Genomic DNA, 17,433 nt, shown 5'->3' with positions numbered 1-17,433 from the left:
TCAGTTACCTCCCATACACACTCTCGTAAGCACCCTGACCAAGGATCAAACCTGATACCTAGGTATGCGCCATGACCTGAAATTAAACCCATGACCTTTTGTGTATGGAACAATGCTCCAACCAACTGAGCCACACTGGGCAAAGCTCAAACTATTTTTTATTTCTACTAGTAAACACTGAAAAAATTATTCACCTAAGAATCTCCAATTTGACAGAATATAAAGTTGGACATTTACAAACCTATAATTTGGCTACTGATTTTCTACAATTGTGTATTTTTTTCTTTATGAAATTAGAAACATACAGAAATGCAAGTTATAAGTTTCTTTGCAATAAATAAGGCCACACATGTACACTGCACTTAATTTTAATAACATAGCTTTCATAAAGAAGTTGTTTAAAAATAAACAACTAAAATTTGAATGAAGGAGAAAAAAATAATGAAATAACTATAAATGTTCTTCCACTTCAAAAATTGTCTGACATCTGAGCCAGAAGACTCTCAGTATCTATCAGAGACTTTCTCTTCATGTCACAGAAAGAGTTCAACATGCTTTACAAAATCCATTAGTTTTTAAGACCATTTCCAATATCTGCTACCATAAATCAAGAAATCCATTTATTCAAGGTTAGTTATGGAAAATTAATCACACAGAAAATTTTAACTTCTTTTTCAAAAATTAAAGTACTTTATTGTACTTGGCATTCCTACACATGATGTGAATTCAAAGACTGAAAACATTAAGGGAATATAATTAAAATTCATAAGGCTTAGCCATAAAAATAATTTTAATATTAGAATTATCTGTAACAAATATTTCAAGAAAATAAATCAGAATATAAACACAATAAAATATCATTTTAGCTTTCTCCTCTGCTTAAGTGGAAGTTAACATAGAAAGTTGTTCCAAAATGCTTGCATGTATTTGACATGACCTCAAAAACATGTAATCAAACATGAAAAGTGAGACTGATAGAACTGTGGGCACTATACATCAGGAACAAAACTCATGAATCTTTCTATTCCTAATGGTTTCTAAAATCTAACTTCCCACTTTCAAGGGCAAGTTTACTCAAAAGAGAATAAATAGGTCAGCTATACAACACTTACAGCCTTTATTGATAGGATGTAGCCATTATGCCCAAATTCAGCCATCAATTACAACTTCATTTCCCATCCACAATTAATGAGAATATATTTTACTTCAAATGGGACATATAGGCAGAGTGCCAAAAGTTAAAGTATAACCTTAAAGTCTTAAATTCACACTTCAAATATCAAAAGAAGCAATTCCCAAAATCATGAAAACATGATGAAGTAACTACACATAAAAAAAACACATTTAAGTCATTTCACTTTTTCTTGTATATAGTGAAAACAGATGTATTTATAACTTTAGACTTCAGAAAGCATACTTCATAAAGTCATTATTCATTTAAAATAGACAAATGTTTACAGAGAACATTTAACTTAAATTTCATAGTTGCTTATAAAATAGTACTTGAAAGGTTGACCTATATAAGGAAACAAGAGTCCTGTCAAGAGAGATGGTAAACTATAAATATAAAATACACCACAACGTTAAAAACCTCACAGTACACTATAGGAAAATCAATAAAGATAACTTCATCTTTCTGGGGGGAAATGTATTTAGCATTACAAATTCAAATGTAAATTTTATATATGAATTCAATAAGGAATACATTTAAACCGTGCATTGCCACATAACCACCTGTTAAACAATAAAAATGATGTACTTTTTGAACATGTGTACATCAAAACCAAAAGGTTATTTTTTACTTTTTCCTTTACTGGCAACTTTGGATGCATTTTTAGGTTTTGGTTCCCAGAGGGCATTTTTCACGAATCTTGAAGCTGCACCTTTGTCCAGCTTGGCAGCCTTCTTCTTGTCAGTTATTTCCTTGACTCTGTTCATGTACACTCTGATTCTTTCCTTAAAGATAAAAAGAGAGAGAAAGGCAAAAGATTTACCATCAGTAAGTTTTTATGCTATACCTCAGTTAAATTCAATAGACGTGTATTTGTTGCCTATGAGGTGGAGCTAGCAAGTGCGCGTGAGCAGGATAAACATACCCGTGCTCTCCTGCAGTTCATAGTCTAGGGGAATATAGGCATCACAAAGTCATTTCAAAAGAGGAGAAACTATACTGACGTCACTCCAGAGGTAAACACTGAAGTGTTTATATGTAGTTATACATTCTTAGATAGCATTAACCTAAATCCACATATTAGCTCTTATTTACCTGAAGTGTATAATCTAAAATAGAAACCTCATATACTTCTAACATACAAACTAAACTCTCCTAAAAATTTTCCAAGCAGAAAATGGGTAAGGCAGGATTGATTTCTTTTTTTAATGTTACCTTGGAGTGTCACAATTAAAATAAGAAGAATGAAAATATACAATCTTTTATTCAATTTCATAGTTTTGATTGATAAGCACATATTTTCTAACGACATATACTAGTATAGTTCTAATCAGACTTAACAAGGTGAGAAACACAATACGTTGTCATAGCATGAAAATGTTCTGAGATCATTAATCAGAATGAAGGACTATTGTAGAGTTCAAATGGAGAAATGAAGGTACGAGAGTCATAAAATAGAGGTAATGATTAATCACTGCTTAAAAGCAAGTTTCATGAAAATAATCAAAACAGTGAAATAAAGGTTGGAGTTTTGTTTTTCTGACACAGAAAAATGTAGAACCATAAAATTTTTTTATTAAAAAAGACTGACAGCTCTGCTCAAAACCCTCTCATGGCCCCTATTTCTCTCAGAATAAAAGCAAAAGTCCAGCCTGGTGCTATTTTTGATTTCTTCCCATAATATATATTATATATCCCCTAACATACCATGTATTAATATATATTTAATATTTGTTTGTTAATTTATTATGTTAATTGTTTGTCTCTTTCCACTCCATAGGCTGACATCTGCCACAGGGTAAGGATATTCATGAGCTTTATTCACTGAGGAATCACCTCACTCGAAAATAATACCTGGCTCCTCCCAGGCACTCAAATATTTGTTGAATGAATAAATTCACCAGTTTTAATGCCTTTCCCATTCATGATATAACTCTCATATACTAACTCTATGATTAATTAGTGATGTCTGTCACAAGGCCACGGAAGGAAAAAAGGTTTATATATTTTTTATTTGTCAGCCCTTGTCCAGAATATGAATGTACTCCTCCAAAAAGTGGGTTCTGAGAGTGAAAGAAGACAGATGATTTTATCTTTTTCCAATGACAGAACCAAGTATTAAAATACTCCAAATAACTTTGTGTTAAAAGAAAAAGAGAAATTTTATAAAGGTGCAGTCCATATTAGAGGGTTGAAAACAGATGGTAAAATGCATACTTCTTAGGATTTAAAGTCAATATCACTGCTCAGATCAAGATCTGTGTATCATATTGCTTTATATTTTGCTTTAAGTATTTTTTTCACAATTTCTGTATTTAAAAATATATTTATTTTCCCTCAAGAACTTTAAAAGAAAATATCTTAGTCCACACATTAACAAAATGAAGACAACAGATCTGGTTTATTCATTTTTTAAAAGTAAATGACCATGTACTTTACTGCTGTCTATGCTTTATTAAGTGGTATGTAACATATATATCAACTACCATAAGACTTTAGGACAATCATATAGTGTCAAGTGTATTCACATTTATATTTACCTTATATTTTATAAACAAAGATTAAATTAATATTCTTATTCATAAAACGAAGTTAAGAAGGTAACCATAAGTTTGATTTCTGATTTTTCTCTTTTAAATTGAATGATTTAATTTTTGAAGTCAGCAAAACCTCTAAGATACCAGACCTTATATACAGTACTTATACATCTAAATGGAATACAAAGACAAACCTAGAAGATTTATTACAGGTTGTAAATATGTCACTAATGCAGAATTACTGGACAGTACACATACAACTGGTGCCAAAAAAGCTTTTAGCTTTGTTGCTGAACTGGATTCTTTACTGCTGAGAAAATGAATTAATGGAAGAATTGAAAAGGTGGGGGAGAAACTTTCCCGTCTTTGCTAGTAAATCAACTAGAATATACTTTTAAGAATTGTGTAAGAGTTTAAAAAAATAAAAGGCAGTTGTAGAGATGAACAAGATTTCAAGAATTTATAGGAAAAATAATATGAAGTTATAAATAATTACTAGAATCATAACATATTTTTCTCATCCAGAGATTTATATAATATATATGAAGCATCAATTCTCTGACAAAGGTAAGAAAAGGAAAAACTAAAGACATGCTGAAATCTGGACTAACTTTCATAATTTCAACTCTGAATAATTTTATTCTCTGCAATTAGTGGATAAAGGTACTGTGAGTTTAACTTCAGGAATACTACAACAAACAGCCATGTAAAGTAAAAAGAAATCCACTGCAATCTTACCAGTTCCTGCTTTACTGGGTGTTCCTTAGGATTAACTCCCTGAGTTGCCAAGTAAACTACAAGAGAAAGATTTCATGAAATAAAATGGTGTATATATTAATGAAGAGCATTAATTAAAGAAACAAAGAAATGTCACACAAATGACTGACTAAATCTTAAATTATTCAACCTCTATATAATAATAAATATGTGTGTGGCTCACAAGCATATGGCATTTTTATTTAAAAGAAATAAATACTGTATCTGACTATTAAAATTGTCATAAAGTATAACTACATATAAAGTGCTAGCATTTAAAAAATAAATCACCCTTGAATCAATAAATAATTTGTTTTGTAATTAACTCCAAATATACATACCCCAAAACATTGAATTTAATGTGTAAGCAGAAACTAAATCCACTTTTGCTTGTTCAAGTGGGTCCAACTATTAGAAAGAGAGAGAAAATAAATTCAAACTTTGAGGACCATCATATATTTTAAATTTTCACCGAGCACAATGTTTCAAAGAAATGTTTTTTTCACGTTTTATAATCCAATAACCAAATGATCTGGAAATAATTTGCAAAAAGAAAAAGGTTTGTTAACCAGTGATTTTTGCCCCAAAATTTTCAATTCAGAATATCATCTTTAGTTAGACAAGGAATGTGTATAATCCAAGAAAAATTCTTTTGAATTATTTTAATTTCAGGAGTTACGATCTGGGCTTTGTATGTCAAAAGTAATTTATCAATATAAACATAGTACATGATGCATTTATGTATAAGAAGCAGGCTAAAATGCTTAGGCAATACCAAAGACAGAAGAAACATAATGAGATTTGTTTTAGACTGTCAAAGTCAATTTACTCTTTTTGTCCTATAGGGTTTCCAGAAACCCTGATAACATCATTGTAATACTTAAAAGGTCAAAGATAGAGTCTATAGAAAAGAATGCTGTGAGTGTTCCTTTTTGTTTCCAAAACCAAGTCAAAATAAAAATATAGTTAAGAGGTATTTCCTAAGGTTGGAGTTTTGTTTTTATCTCCTAAAAACATCCAAACACTTATGAAGTTGAAATAAAGGGGGAAAGGAGCATGCATATATCATTAATCTATTTCTTAGCACAACACTATTTTCTGAATTACATTTTTAAAGTACCTTCTGCAACAACTCATTTCTAGAAACAGACATCATGGTCTTCAGCATGTCATCTACAGCACCAATGGAATTCTCAAATGCTGATAAATACTCATGGATTTCTGCTGGATAGTCTTCATTAATTTCTTCTTCTGCCATTATGACCTACTGAAAAAAAAAAAGTAAATTCTTAGAATTCAAAATAGAGACAGAGATTGTTCTTTAGGTTAAAAAAAAATCAATAGGTCATACCATGTACTTCAAAAGTGCTAGGAGTTAAAACCTGAAGATAATTAAACAAATCTTAGAAAATAATTATAGAGCAACTACGAACTTCCCCTCTTCTTAAGTTGCTCGGGAAGGGGGATGGAGTGGAGAGCAGGGGACAGACCCACCCAAGTCCATCAAACTCTGAGTGCTTTTCAAGAACTAAAGTAATGACTACCAAACATAGAATATCAATAATCAAAATCCTACATTTAAAAAATTTTCTGTTGGAGTTAAAGACCAAGCAAAGCAATGAAAGTGTGATAAGTATATCCCCTAATGCTTGCTGAAAAAAAATAATCTTTTTTTCCCCAAAAAATGTATATTTTAGTCCTTCCAAACCTAGGAGTTGATCTAGCAGCATGCTATATTAAACTACAAAATGAGAAATGCTAAATCTGAAATATCTTAAGATTATTTATCACTAAAACCATTTTCAAGCCTATATATATGTATATATTCCTTAAGCTTCTTTAAAATATTAAGAAGAAAGACAAAAGGCCCATAAATCACATAAAGCAGAAAAGAGGAAACTTGGGAGAAATAAACTGTATGGTTTTCATTTAGGCTAGAGCATACCCTGACAGCCCATTCTTTTAAAATTCACATTTATATCATAATATTTAATATCTATGTGAGAAAATGAAAAATACACATCAATGTATTTCACATGGTATCTAAGACCAAATTTCAGAAGCAGTTCTAAGCCATACATACCTCTTATGTCTTAAAACAATTTTTTATTAGCTGAAAATACCTCATTCATTACATAGCTAAAGAGAACAGCAAGAATGTGGTAAAATAGCACATAGCAGAGCAGAATTGAAGTAAAAAGACTGGGCTTTCCATCTTGCTTGATCACTAACTTTGTCACCTTAGATAAATTACTGAATCTCTCTAGGCCTCAAATACCTCATCCATAAAATGGCCTAATGATCTGTAAAAGACCCTTACAGTTCTAAATGTTATGACTATGTCATTTAACTTTAAAAAGTGCTTTTTGAATATTTAGTCATAATATATCAACATTTCTATTCAACAAGTATATATTCTACTGAGATATCTGCATTCATTAAAAAAAAAGTGGAGTCCAACTGACTATCACTTCTTATGCTGTAAAGTTACTAACTACTGTGCAACCAGCAATTCAACAAAGAACTGCCCTAGCCGGTTTGGCTCAGTGGGTAGAGCATTGGCCTACAGACCAAAATGTCCCAGGTAAGGGCAAGTACCTTGGTTGCAGGCTCCTCCCCAGCCTAGGTCCTGGTTTGTGCAGGAGGCAACCAATCGGTGTGTTTCTCTCACACTGCTGTTGCTCTGTCTTTCCCTGTCTCTTCCACTCTCCCTAAAAATCAATGGAAAAATATCCTCGGGTGAGGATTAACAAAATAAAATATATAAAATAAAAATAAACAAAGAACTATGGTAAAAGAAAAACACTGGGGAAAAACTTGTGACTTCCTATTTCAAAAGACTAACTGAAAACAGATACTTGCCTCTCATCCCTCCAAAAAATCCCTCTAAAATGATAGAAGAAACATAAAAATAAGTCCACAGTAATGCTGGAAACCAAGAGGCACATGCCCATCGGCAAATCCAACAGTATAAATTCCTGAAGTTAAAGAGCAAATGGGATCAGACTGATAGGAAACAGAAAAAAGCCTACAATCCCTTAGAAACCAAATGGGAGAATCTAGGAATAACCCCAAGACAAAGGGCAGTAAGAGCTGGGCCACAAGGGCTGGAAACAGCTACCCCAGTCTCTAGCACTGTCAAAGTAAGGCTCCAGCACCTACTGTCCAAATAAAGATATAAGTACAAGGGATACACTGCAAATAGAGAGAAGACTCAGTGTTTCTTCTCTTCATGTAAAATCTTAAACCAATAAATTTGAAAATGTGAATAAAAATGAGATAATAGGGGAAAAAATCAATTACCAAAACTAACCTAAAAGAAGTATATAAACAAACAGATCATGAGCCTTAAAGGAAAAATTTATAGAAAGTCAAAGATCTGCCCTCCAAAAGGGATACAAGCCTACAAGATATTACAGGTAAGTTCTACCAAACCTTCAAGAAATAGTTAATTCTTCTAGTATTTAACTGGTTAGAATGTAGAAAAAGATGGAAAACTTACACACCTTTTTCATAACATACACAAAAATAAATTCCACATGAATCTAAAAGGTAAGTGAATAAACATATTACAAGATTATATAAAATATATATGTAATCCAAATGAAACGCAAGTGCTATAAAAGGAAAAGGGTGCCCTGGCTGGTTTGGCTCAATGGATAGAGCATCAGCCTATGGACTGAAGGGTCCCGGGTTCAATTCCAGTCAAGGGCACATGCCTGGGTTGTGGGTTTGATCCCCAGTGTGGGGTGTGCAGGAGGCAGCCAATCAATGATTCTCTCTCATTGATGTTTCTCTCTCTCTCCCTCTCCCTTTCTCTCTCAAATCAATAAAAATATATTTTTAAAAAAGGAAAAGGATGATGGGTTTAACTACATAAACACTAAAAAGAAAACAAAATCTTTATGGTAAAAGTACAACATAAGCAATATAAAAGAAACAACCTGGGAGAAAATATCTGTCAAAATATAACAAAGAATTAATTAGATTACACTGAGTTCCTACAAAGCATTAAAACAAATTAAAATAATGAAGATATCTTATCACCTATCAGATTGGTAATAATTTTAAAGATTATCGAAGGTCAATGTTAACAAGGGTATATACTGAAAGTAAAATATAAATTGGCACAGATTTTTTAAATGCACATACTCTTTTTTAAAAACACTTTTTTTATTGATTTCAGAGAAAGGAAAAGAGAAAGAAATATGTTGCTGCACCTATCGATGCATTCATTAGTTGACTCCTGTGGGTGCCCTGACTGGGATCCAACCCACAACTTTGGCACACTGAATTCTGATTCAGGAAATCCTCTTAAGAATCTACAGAAATCCTGATATACATGCATACAAATTTAGCAAAAGAGACTCTTCAAACTCTTCTCCCAATTTCCGCACTTTCTCTTGCATCAGTTTTTCCCTCTGCTGGATCAATTAACCATAAATCTTAAAACATTTTATTTCTCCATCTCATACAAGGAACAAAACATCTTGACTTCATATCCTACTCCAGCTAAGGCTCCATTTTCTATCTCCCTTTCAGGGCTTCTCAAAAGAGCTGCTTATATTAACAGTCTAATTCCTCTCCTTCCATTCTTTCTTGAATCTACTACAAACAGGCCCTCTACTTCTCACTCAAAATTGCTCATCAACATCACCCACACAGCCACACTGTTAAGTTCGATGGTCAAGTCTCAGTCATTTGACTTCATTGACTCCCTTCATTTGGTTTCCAAGGGCATCACATTTTCTTGGTTTCCCTCCTACCTCACTGGCTGCTTTTTTGGTGTCCTTTGCAGTATCCTTCTCGTATCCTCAGCCTCTTAACCTTGCAGTGTCCCAAGGACTGTCCTTAATTAAATTGCATTAATAAACTGATGACTCCCAGGTTTGTATCTCCAGCCCTGACCTCCCTATTGAATTCTAAATCTACATTTCCAACTGCTTACTCAATATCTCTGTTGGTTATTTTAATAGATTCTTAAGTATTATGTACCCAAAGCCTAATTCCTAACCTTGCCTACTATAGTCTTCCTTGCCTCATTTCATGGTAACTCCACCTTTTCAACTGTCCAGCCCTAAATTTTAGAGAAGTCCTGGACTCTTTCCTCTCTTACCCTACCTTTAAGGCATATTCAGAATCCACCTCTACTGCTACCAACCTGGTCCAAGCCAGTCTAAGCCATCGTTATGCCTTGTCTAGATTGCTGCAATAACCTCTTAAATGGCTTCCTTATTTACAACACGGTAGTTTATCATCAAGAAAAAGCAGAGTGGTCATTCCAAATCTATGTCATACCTCTGCTTGGAAACTTCCAAAGGCTTACCACCTCACTCAGAGTAAAAGACAAAGTCCTTACAAGGCCCTAAAAAGCCCAACACAATCTGCCCTCTCTGCAGCCTTCTGTGACCTCAGCTTCTCCCACTCTAGCCCTTGCTCATTCCACTCCAGCCAGGACAGCATCACTGCTCTTCCACATCACAGCAGGCCTGGCCCTACCTCAGGGCCTTTGTACTTCTCCCTTCCTAGAATGTCCGGTTTCTCCTTTCCTCCCCTACCAACAGCTTCAGAGCTTATTACTTTACCTGTCAGATCTTTACTCAAATGTCACCTACTGGTAGGCCTTTCTTGAACACCCTCTTTAAAATGCATGCCCCGCCCACTACACCCCACCCCTTGGGCCCTACACTTCCTATCTCCTCAATTACCTTACAGTCCTCAATTAACATCTGACATATTTAATTCATTTATTGTCTGTCCATCTTAAAGAATGGTAATTACATGAGAACAGAATTTTGGGGGTTTTGTTCACTAGCACAGCCTGACAGTCAATAAACATGTGTTCAATAAATAACCTATAACAAAATCCTGGAAATAATCTATTCACCAATACAGAAACAGCTAACTAAATTGTAGCACATCCATCCAAGAGAATATTATAATTAAGCAAGTTCATTTGGATAAAGCCCAGCAGAACAACGTGGAGCACAAGGTTGAAACTTGTTCTGATATCTATAAGAATATCACAGGCAAGGATGTTAATTTTGAATTCCCATTGCTTCAGTTGTAAACAAAAATGACTAAAAAAATTATTGTTCAAGTAAAAAAAAAAGAAAGAAGTAAATCTCTATGTAGTAACACATAATGAGAAATGGTGAAAAAAATGTCATAGAACACTCTATAGTATATAACACATAATGTATGTGCCATTTGTTTTTTTAAACCTGTATCTGTAGTTACTAGTATGTAGGAAAAGATTTGAAGGAGACATAAAAAAAAAAAAGACAATTCTCTCAGAGAAGGGGCAGGGATTAGGGAGTAGGATCAAGGCAAGCTCATTCTTCATTGTTTGTCTTGTTACTTCAAAAAGCATGTTAAATTTGTAATAAAAATAATCATTACATTTAAATAAAGGCATATTCTAATAAAGTATTTTGGCTTTTAACAAATACTGCAAGTATATTTTTAAAAGCCTTTATTTAAATGTACATTTTTCATCCAATTTTTCTATTAGAAAATATTTTCCCTCTTTAGAATCATAATGGAGATTTTTTCCTGCAATTATTCCCTGTCCCTAAGCCCCAATAAACAAGTAGTTATTTATTGTTAAAATGGGTTAAGGTGAACACTGAAAGCAAGGCAGTAAGTAAGAATAATTACCCTCATTAAATCTGAACGGAACCACTTACCTTTTACTTAACCAAAAAAATTAGAAAAAAGGGGGGCATGACAGTCTGAAAAAAAAAAAAAGGTTCTTTTACTATTAGAATTTTCCCCAAAATTCAAATGATTTCTTCTAACATCTTATATAGATAGTTCCTGAGTACTGGAATGCTGCTGCTCCTTCCCTCCTGTCACTGGTTATGGAAGCCATAGCACCCACAGGAGAAAAGGAGGGGCGCACAGCATCACACACAGAACTGAAGTCATCCACCTCCCTTTCGCCTGACTCTCTACTTCAGGGAGGTCTGTCCAGCCTGCCACATGCTCATCTCTCTCTCAAAGGTCCCAGTCAGGGCAATTCATTATATGGTAACCCTAAGCAGATCCTCTGACTCTTACCACCCCATTTTATCAGAGAACAAGAGTCAGGAGAGTAGCTGATATGAGTATATGAAGAGATCTATTACAAGAAACGGTTTTGTGTAACTGTGGGGGCTGGCTAAGAAAGTCAAAATCTGCAGGAAGAGCATGCTGGAACTCTCAGCCACAAGCTGGAGCTGCTGTCCACAGGTGGAAATTTCTCTTCTGTCAGGGAAGTCTCAGCTCTGCTGTGAAAGCCTTTCAACAATTCAGTTTAATGATCTAGAACAGTGGTTCTCAACCTTCCTAATGCTGCAACCCTTTAATACAGTTCCTCATGTTTTGGTGACCCCCAACCATAAAATTATTTTCGTTGCTACTTCATAACTATAATTTTGCTACTATTATGAATTGTAATGTAAATATCTGATATGCAGGATGTATTTTCATTGTTACAAATTGAACATAATTAAAGCATAGTGATTAATCACAAAAACAATATGTAATTATATATGTGTTTTCCGATGGTTTTAGGCGACCCCTGTGAAAGGGTCATTCGACCCCCAAAGGGTCGCGACCACAGGTTGAGAACCGCTGATCTAGAACAATCTTCCCTAATGTAAAAGTCAACTGACTATGGATTTTAATCACATCTACAAATACCTAGATTGGTGTTTTATTGAAATTCTGGGGACAGCAGCCCAGCCACGCTAACACAGCAAGAAGACCACCACACTCCTTTAAACCACCAGAACTACAGCAAAGAAAGGTATACTCCTGGCATCTCAAGGTGCTATTCTGACAGCATTTTCCCACAGCACCTTTGTTATTCTTGACTGTCAGGCTCCCGGGTAATAAAACTAGATTTCAAATTCCAGCTAACAAATGTGAAAGAAATGACAACTTTTTTTCCCCTCAAAATACCATTTTGCAACCCCTAATGAAATGATAGATTCAGGCAATGATCAACAACAAATAAAAGGATAATGAGGAAATTTACAACGGAGGGGTGAGACTAACACTCCCTGAACACAGATCTGTCCTCACTTTACTAAAAGTTGGACAAACATATTATGAACCTCCTGATGTGAATATGATGTACACAGCATCATCTATGTTTCATTTCCAACTCCCCAAAAGAGTTGAATCTGAATTTAATTGACCCTTTAGAGCTAACTTCCATTTACAGGAAATATGGAGGACAGAAAAATAAGTTACCACCAGAAAGCAAAAAGACAAATCTGAAATGAGAAATGCACTGTAGAATAACTGACCTGGTTTCTGCAACAAGTAAATGGCATGAAGAAAAAAAATAAAGAAAGAAAAGGGAACAGTGGTAGATAAAGAAGAGATAAAAGAAACTTAGGAGCTGTAACAACCAAATGGAATGTATAGATCTTGTATGGATCTTGATTCAAATAAACCAAGTGTAAAAAGATATTTTTGAGAGAAAGAAATATGAACATAGATTGGGCATTAGATGACACCAAGAAATTACTGATAATTTTGTCATCTATGAACATAGCATTATAGTTATGTCAGAAAAATGTCCCTCAGTTGCCCAGCCGGTGGTGCTCAGTGGTTGAGCGTCGACCTATTAACCAGGAGGTCATGCCCAGGTTGTGGGCTCCATCCCCAGTGTGGGGCATGCAGGAAGCAGCCAATCAATGATTCCGTCTCATCATTGATGTTTCTCTCTCTCCCTCTCCATATATATATATAATCTCCCTGGGTAAAATAGCATAACATCTTAAATTTGCTTTATAAAAAAAAAGCTAGTCTTCATGGAGTAATTACACTTTGAGAGCAAGAATAACAAACCTATGTACATTATATCGATAGTGAAATTAGATAGCTAACTCATAAATTAACTTTTAGAATACAATTCAGTTCAGAAATTGGGGGAAACCTAAAATGAAGTATACTCTAGAACAGAGGTCGCCAACCAGTGGTCCGCGGACCACCTGTGATCCGTGAGGTCCGGAAAATTGGCAACCGCTGCTCTAGAATACTAAGCAGCTCTATTACATCTCATCTCAATTCCAAATATAATTGAAGGTGAGGGGAAGGTGGGTTACTGAGTGCTACCAGATCTGTGACAGTTGCTAAATAAAACTCATTAAAACAAGACAGAGCCTGTGGCTTCAAATGAGGTTAGTGTTGCCAACATTCCCAACAAAAGCTGACATTTCAGGGTGTCTCTAATTATTTTATGAATGTCACAAATTTCCTCTTAAAAGAAATCCTAGTATCTTACATCTTATAAGAAATATATGCATTAGAAAATAAACAGACCAAAAAAGTTTAGTCAAATGAAAAACGAGGGAAAAATATTTGCAGCATAGAGATAAAAGGAGCCTCTACAAATCAATTTAACAAACACACACACACACACACACCTACAACACACACACACCTACAACCCAAAAGAAAAATGAACAAAGAAAACCTGCAGTTCACAAGTAAAGGAATCCAGATGACTAATAAGCATGAAGTTATTCAATCTCACTCCTAATTAAAGAAGCATAAATCAACAAAACAAGATGCTATTTTTCATGTCAAACAAGCAAAAATTTAAAAGATTGATAATACCTAGTATGGGCAAAGGTGAGGAGAAACAGCCACTCGTTCACTATTAATTGGAGCGTAAACTGAGCGTTTTTTGGAGGCAATTTGGCACTATGCTTCAAAATTATGTATGTACAAATTCTTTGACCCCCACAATTTTACTTCTCAAAATATGTATTTTCACACAAGGACATCCACTGCAACACTTTTTAAAATACTTTAAAGCAGGGAACAACCTATGCACCCATTAACAAGAACTAGTTGAATAAATTATGATCTATTCATTCAATAAGAAACTCTGCAGCATTGAAGAAGTATGAAGTAGAGCTCAGAGTCCTGAGATATGTTAAAGTGAACAAAAATTGAAGAATAAGATATATATTTATCTTTGAGATACTTGAATATGCATGTAAGTTTTCTCAATGCTCAACTCCTGGGGACCCTATGAATGGGTGATGTCCACAATGTCCTGTCCTCAACTGCCCTTCTCAGCTCCTACAGACTCCTGCCTATGGCTTCTTTTATGGAGCCAATCCATCTCATGTTTGATCTTCCTCTTTTCCTGCTACCTCCTATTTTTCCAACATGACTGTCTTTTCCAAAGAATCTTGCCTTCTCAAGATGTGTCCAAAGTAGGACAGTTTCAATTTTGTCATTTTTGGCTCCAGCAATGTTTCAGGCTTAATTTGCTCTAGGACCAGCTTGTCTAATGATCCACGGTATTTGTAGACCTCTCTTCCAATACCATATTTCAAATGAATCAATTTTTTGCTATCAGTCTTCTTCACAGATAGAAAAGAACAGGGGTAAATAAAGGAATTGTCAGGAAGCTGAGAGGATCCAGGTATTTCAGGCAACTGAGATGACTCAGTTAAGGTTAAATAGTATTAACTTCTGTCTTCTGTGAATTTCTTTAGCAATATTCAATAGGCCTACAAGAAGAATGGTTGCCCAGAATGAGGAATTGGATAGTAGGCACAGAAGAAAGCTAAGGAAGTGCAAAAGAACCTTTAAAACAGCTGACTGGGAGGTAATGGTCTTGAAGGGAGAGAAGTGAGGGTTTTTCCTCTGTTTGGAATAACCCCTCCCCGATCTTCTGGGCTTAATAAAACCTATTAATCCTTTGAAACCCAATCAAATGCATGCTCCTCTATAAAGGTTTCCATATCTCCCAAAGTAGTCTCACCTAACTGAGCCATGCTGACTGGGCTGAGGAGAGGCTTTTAATGCAAAGTGTTGGCCACTCCCTCAGGACTAACATGTCTTGCCACACCTTAGGTATTTAGTAACATTTTGTTAATTGACTAAAACCAATGTAAGTAAACTGGAACCAAATTTTGGAGAATCTTAATATCATATTTGAATTTGGACTTCTAAATATTAGCAAGTCACCACATGGATCAAAAGGAAAAAAATATAACGTACATTCTGGATCTGCTTCCATCCCTATGCCAAGCAGAGGTACACATAATTATGAACTAAGTGAGAGACCAAAGCCAATATCTAAATTTTTTTGGAACTAGAGAGACTTCTGCAGATGTTGCACCAAAATTCTATTACCGTAATGATTTTGTTGCACTGCATTATCTTAGAAAATAATAGTGCAATGTATATACAATCTCTCAATAAACATTGCTATCTTTGGCAGTCAGTCCATGTTAGTGTTACCTGTAATTCTCCTGACAAGATTTTACTGCGAAAAAAATAAGGCTTCGTCTTTTTTAAAAATGTTAACCTCTAAAAAATTTATCACAAAGCCTGATAACAGAGTAAGAAGTACATTATAAAGAGGTTGCTGGAGATAGAGATGAATAATCACGTCAGATTACAAAGAAGTTACTTATAGTGTTTAATTCTAATGTTGAATGTGAAGTGTTTCCAAAATTATAAAGCAGCAAAGTTGCCTTCTAAAACCATGAGGTTTGCTTATGACATTTTCCTCATCTCTGACATCATCATGCCCTGGCCGTGTGGCTCAGTTGGGTGAGCCTCCTCCGGTGCACTGACAGGTGGCCTGTCTGATTCCCGGTCAGGGCGCAGGCCCCGGTGCAGGCTCCATCCCTGGTTCGGCTGCAAGCGCAAAGCAACCCATCCATGTTTCCCTCTCCCATTCATGCTTCTCTCTCTCTCTCCCTCTCCCTTCCTCTCTGAAATTGATAAAGATATATATTTATTTTTTAAAGAGCCATGTAAAAGGTCATGAGAAACCATCACTCCTCAACTGTAATACAACACGGCTATTTAAAATCAGCCGTAACATCTTTTGACTGAGAATTGTTTTTGTTTGGTTTTTTTACAGAGAGGAAGGGAGAGGGATAGAGAGCTAGAAACATCGATGAGAGAGAAACATCGATCAGCTGCCTCCTGCACACCCCCCACTGTGGATGTGCCCGCAACCCAGGTACATGCCCTTGCCCGGAATTGAACCTGGGACCCTTGAGTCCCAGGCCGACGCTCTATCCACTGAGCCAAACCGGTTAGGGCTTGACTGAGAATTCTTTTATTTTGAAAAATCATTTTCCGCACTGCCATTATTTTATCTCTCAACAAAACAATGAGATCTATCGTTTCAAACGATCACAGGGGCTATCTAATGATTTTTCAGGACCAGCCTCCACATGACGGTGAAGCCTCGGTTCCATCTACCATCAGACGGTCCCGACAGGCTCCACCGCGGGCAGCAAACACCTCACTGGGAGCTGCATCTTCGTCAAACCCAGCTGCCCATCCGCCAACAAACAGGGCGACGCTGAGGGTCCCTGCGAACAGAAGTCTGAATCACACTGAACGTTCCTGGGCCACGAAGCACAACTATTTCCTTGAGAGCATCCACTCCTGGGACCGATTTCAGCTGAAGGTGGAAGGAGCCCATCCTCTGGGGAAAGCTACTCCCTCCCCTCCAGCTCTCCCTTCGGCCTTCCTTCCTGCAACGAGGGCTGAAGGCGGCCGAAAATCAACTGTGAAGTCCTCTGTCCTTACATTCTCCGCCTTCCAATCTGCGGGAGGCGGAGCTAAGGAGCGTATAAAAGGCGAAAGGCTGGACCTAAAGAGGCGAGAGGGAGCCAGGTAGGCCCGGACCTGCCAACAGCCCCAGGACTGGCGACGCGGGCGTCCCGCAACCACGCTGTGCCCCACGCGCAGGGGGGCGAGCTCGCCCTCGCGGGGGGCTGCGAGTCCCGGCCTCGCTCCTCGCAGCCAGCGGCGGGGGAAACCCAGGACAAGAGAGCAGGGCTGCAGTCAGTAACAGAAAAACGCGAACCCCAGCTTTCAAGAGTACCTCACTGGCCGGCCACGCCGTCTTCCGGAAAGCAGTGGGGCGGCGATGACGTCACGCGGCGCCGGCGCTGCCTGCGGCGCCAGCGTCGCTCTGCGATGACC

The 17,433-nt window shown here is 36.3% G+C and overlaps 1 protein-coding gene across 4 annotated transcripts; it reads right to left on the bottom strand.

The window, feature by feature from the left end:
• Positions 1-667: 667 nt before the first annotated feature.
• C1D (C1D nuclear receptor corepressor) lies at positions 668-17,417 on the bottom strand. 4 transcript variants are annotated; one of them, XM_014459398.2, is made up of 5 exons: positions 17,333-17,417; positions 5,585-5,731; positions 4,806-4,872; positions 4,447-4,502; positions 668-1,956 (listed from the first exon to the last, which is right to left on the bottom strand). In XM_014459398.2, exons 2-5 carry the CDS (start codon positions 5,720-5,722, stop codon positions 1,792-1,794), a joined length of 426 nt encoding a protein of 141 aa, XP_014314884.1. In that variant the 5' UTR covers positions 5,723-5,731; positions 17,333-17,417; the 3' UTR covers positions 668-1,791. The 4 variants fall into 4 exon arrangements, with proteins under 4 accessions (XP_014314884.1, XP_006093055.1, XP_023613221.1 ...); XM_006092993.3 differs by having other exon boundaries at positions 5,585-5,728; positions 17,333-17,361; XM_023757453.1 differs by lacking the exon at positions 17,333-17,417 and adding an exon at positions 7,063-7,084.
• Between the last annotated feature and the right edge of the window lie 16 nt (positions 17,418-17,433).

Source organism: Myotis lucifugus, unplaced genomic scaffold, assembly GCF_000147115.1.
Source record: "Myotis lucifugus unplaced genomic scaffold, Myoluc2.0 scaffold_108, whole genome shotgun sequence".
NCBI lineage: Eukaryota > Metazoa > Chordata > Mammalia > Chiroptera > Vespertilionidae > Myotis > Myotis lucifugus.
Note: the sequence above shows the minus strand (reverse complement) of the source record. Positions and strands in the feature narration are given on the sequence as shown.

Coding starts and splice junctions, on each gene's coding strand:
- C1D (XM_014459398.2), bottom strand. CDS start 5,722: ATGGCAGAAGAAGAAATTAATGAAGACTATCCAGCAGAAATCCATGAG. Junction 4,503..4,805: donor ATTAAATTCAATGTTTTGGG/GTATGTATATTT, acceptor TTTCTCTTGTAG/TTTACTTGGCAACTCAGGGA. Junction 1,957..4,446: donor ACCCAGTAAAGCAGGAACTG/GTAAGATTGCAG, acceptor TTTATCTTTAAG/GAAAGAATCAGAGTGTACAT.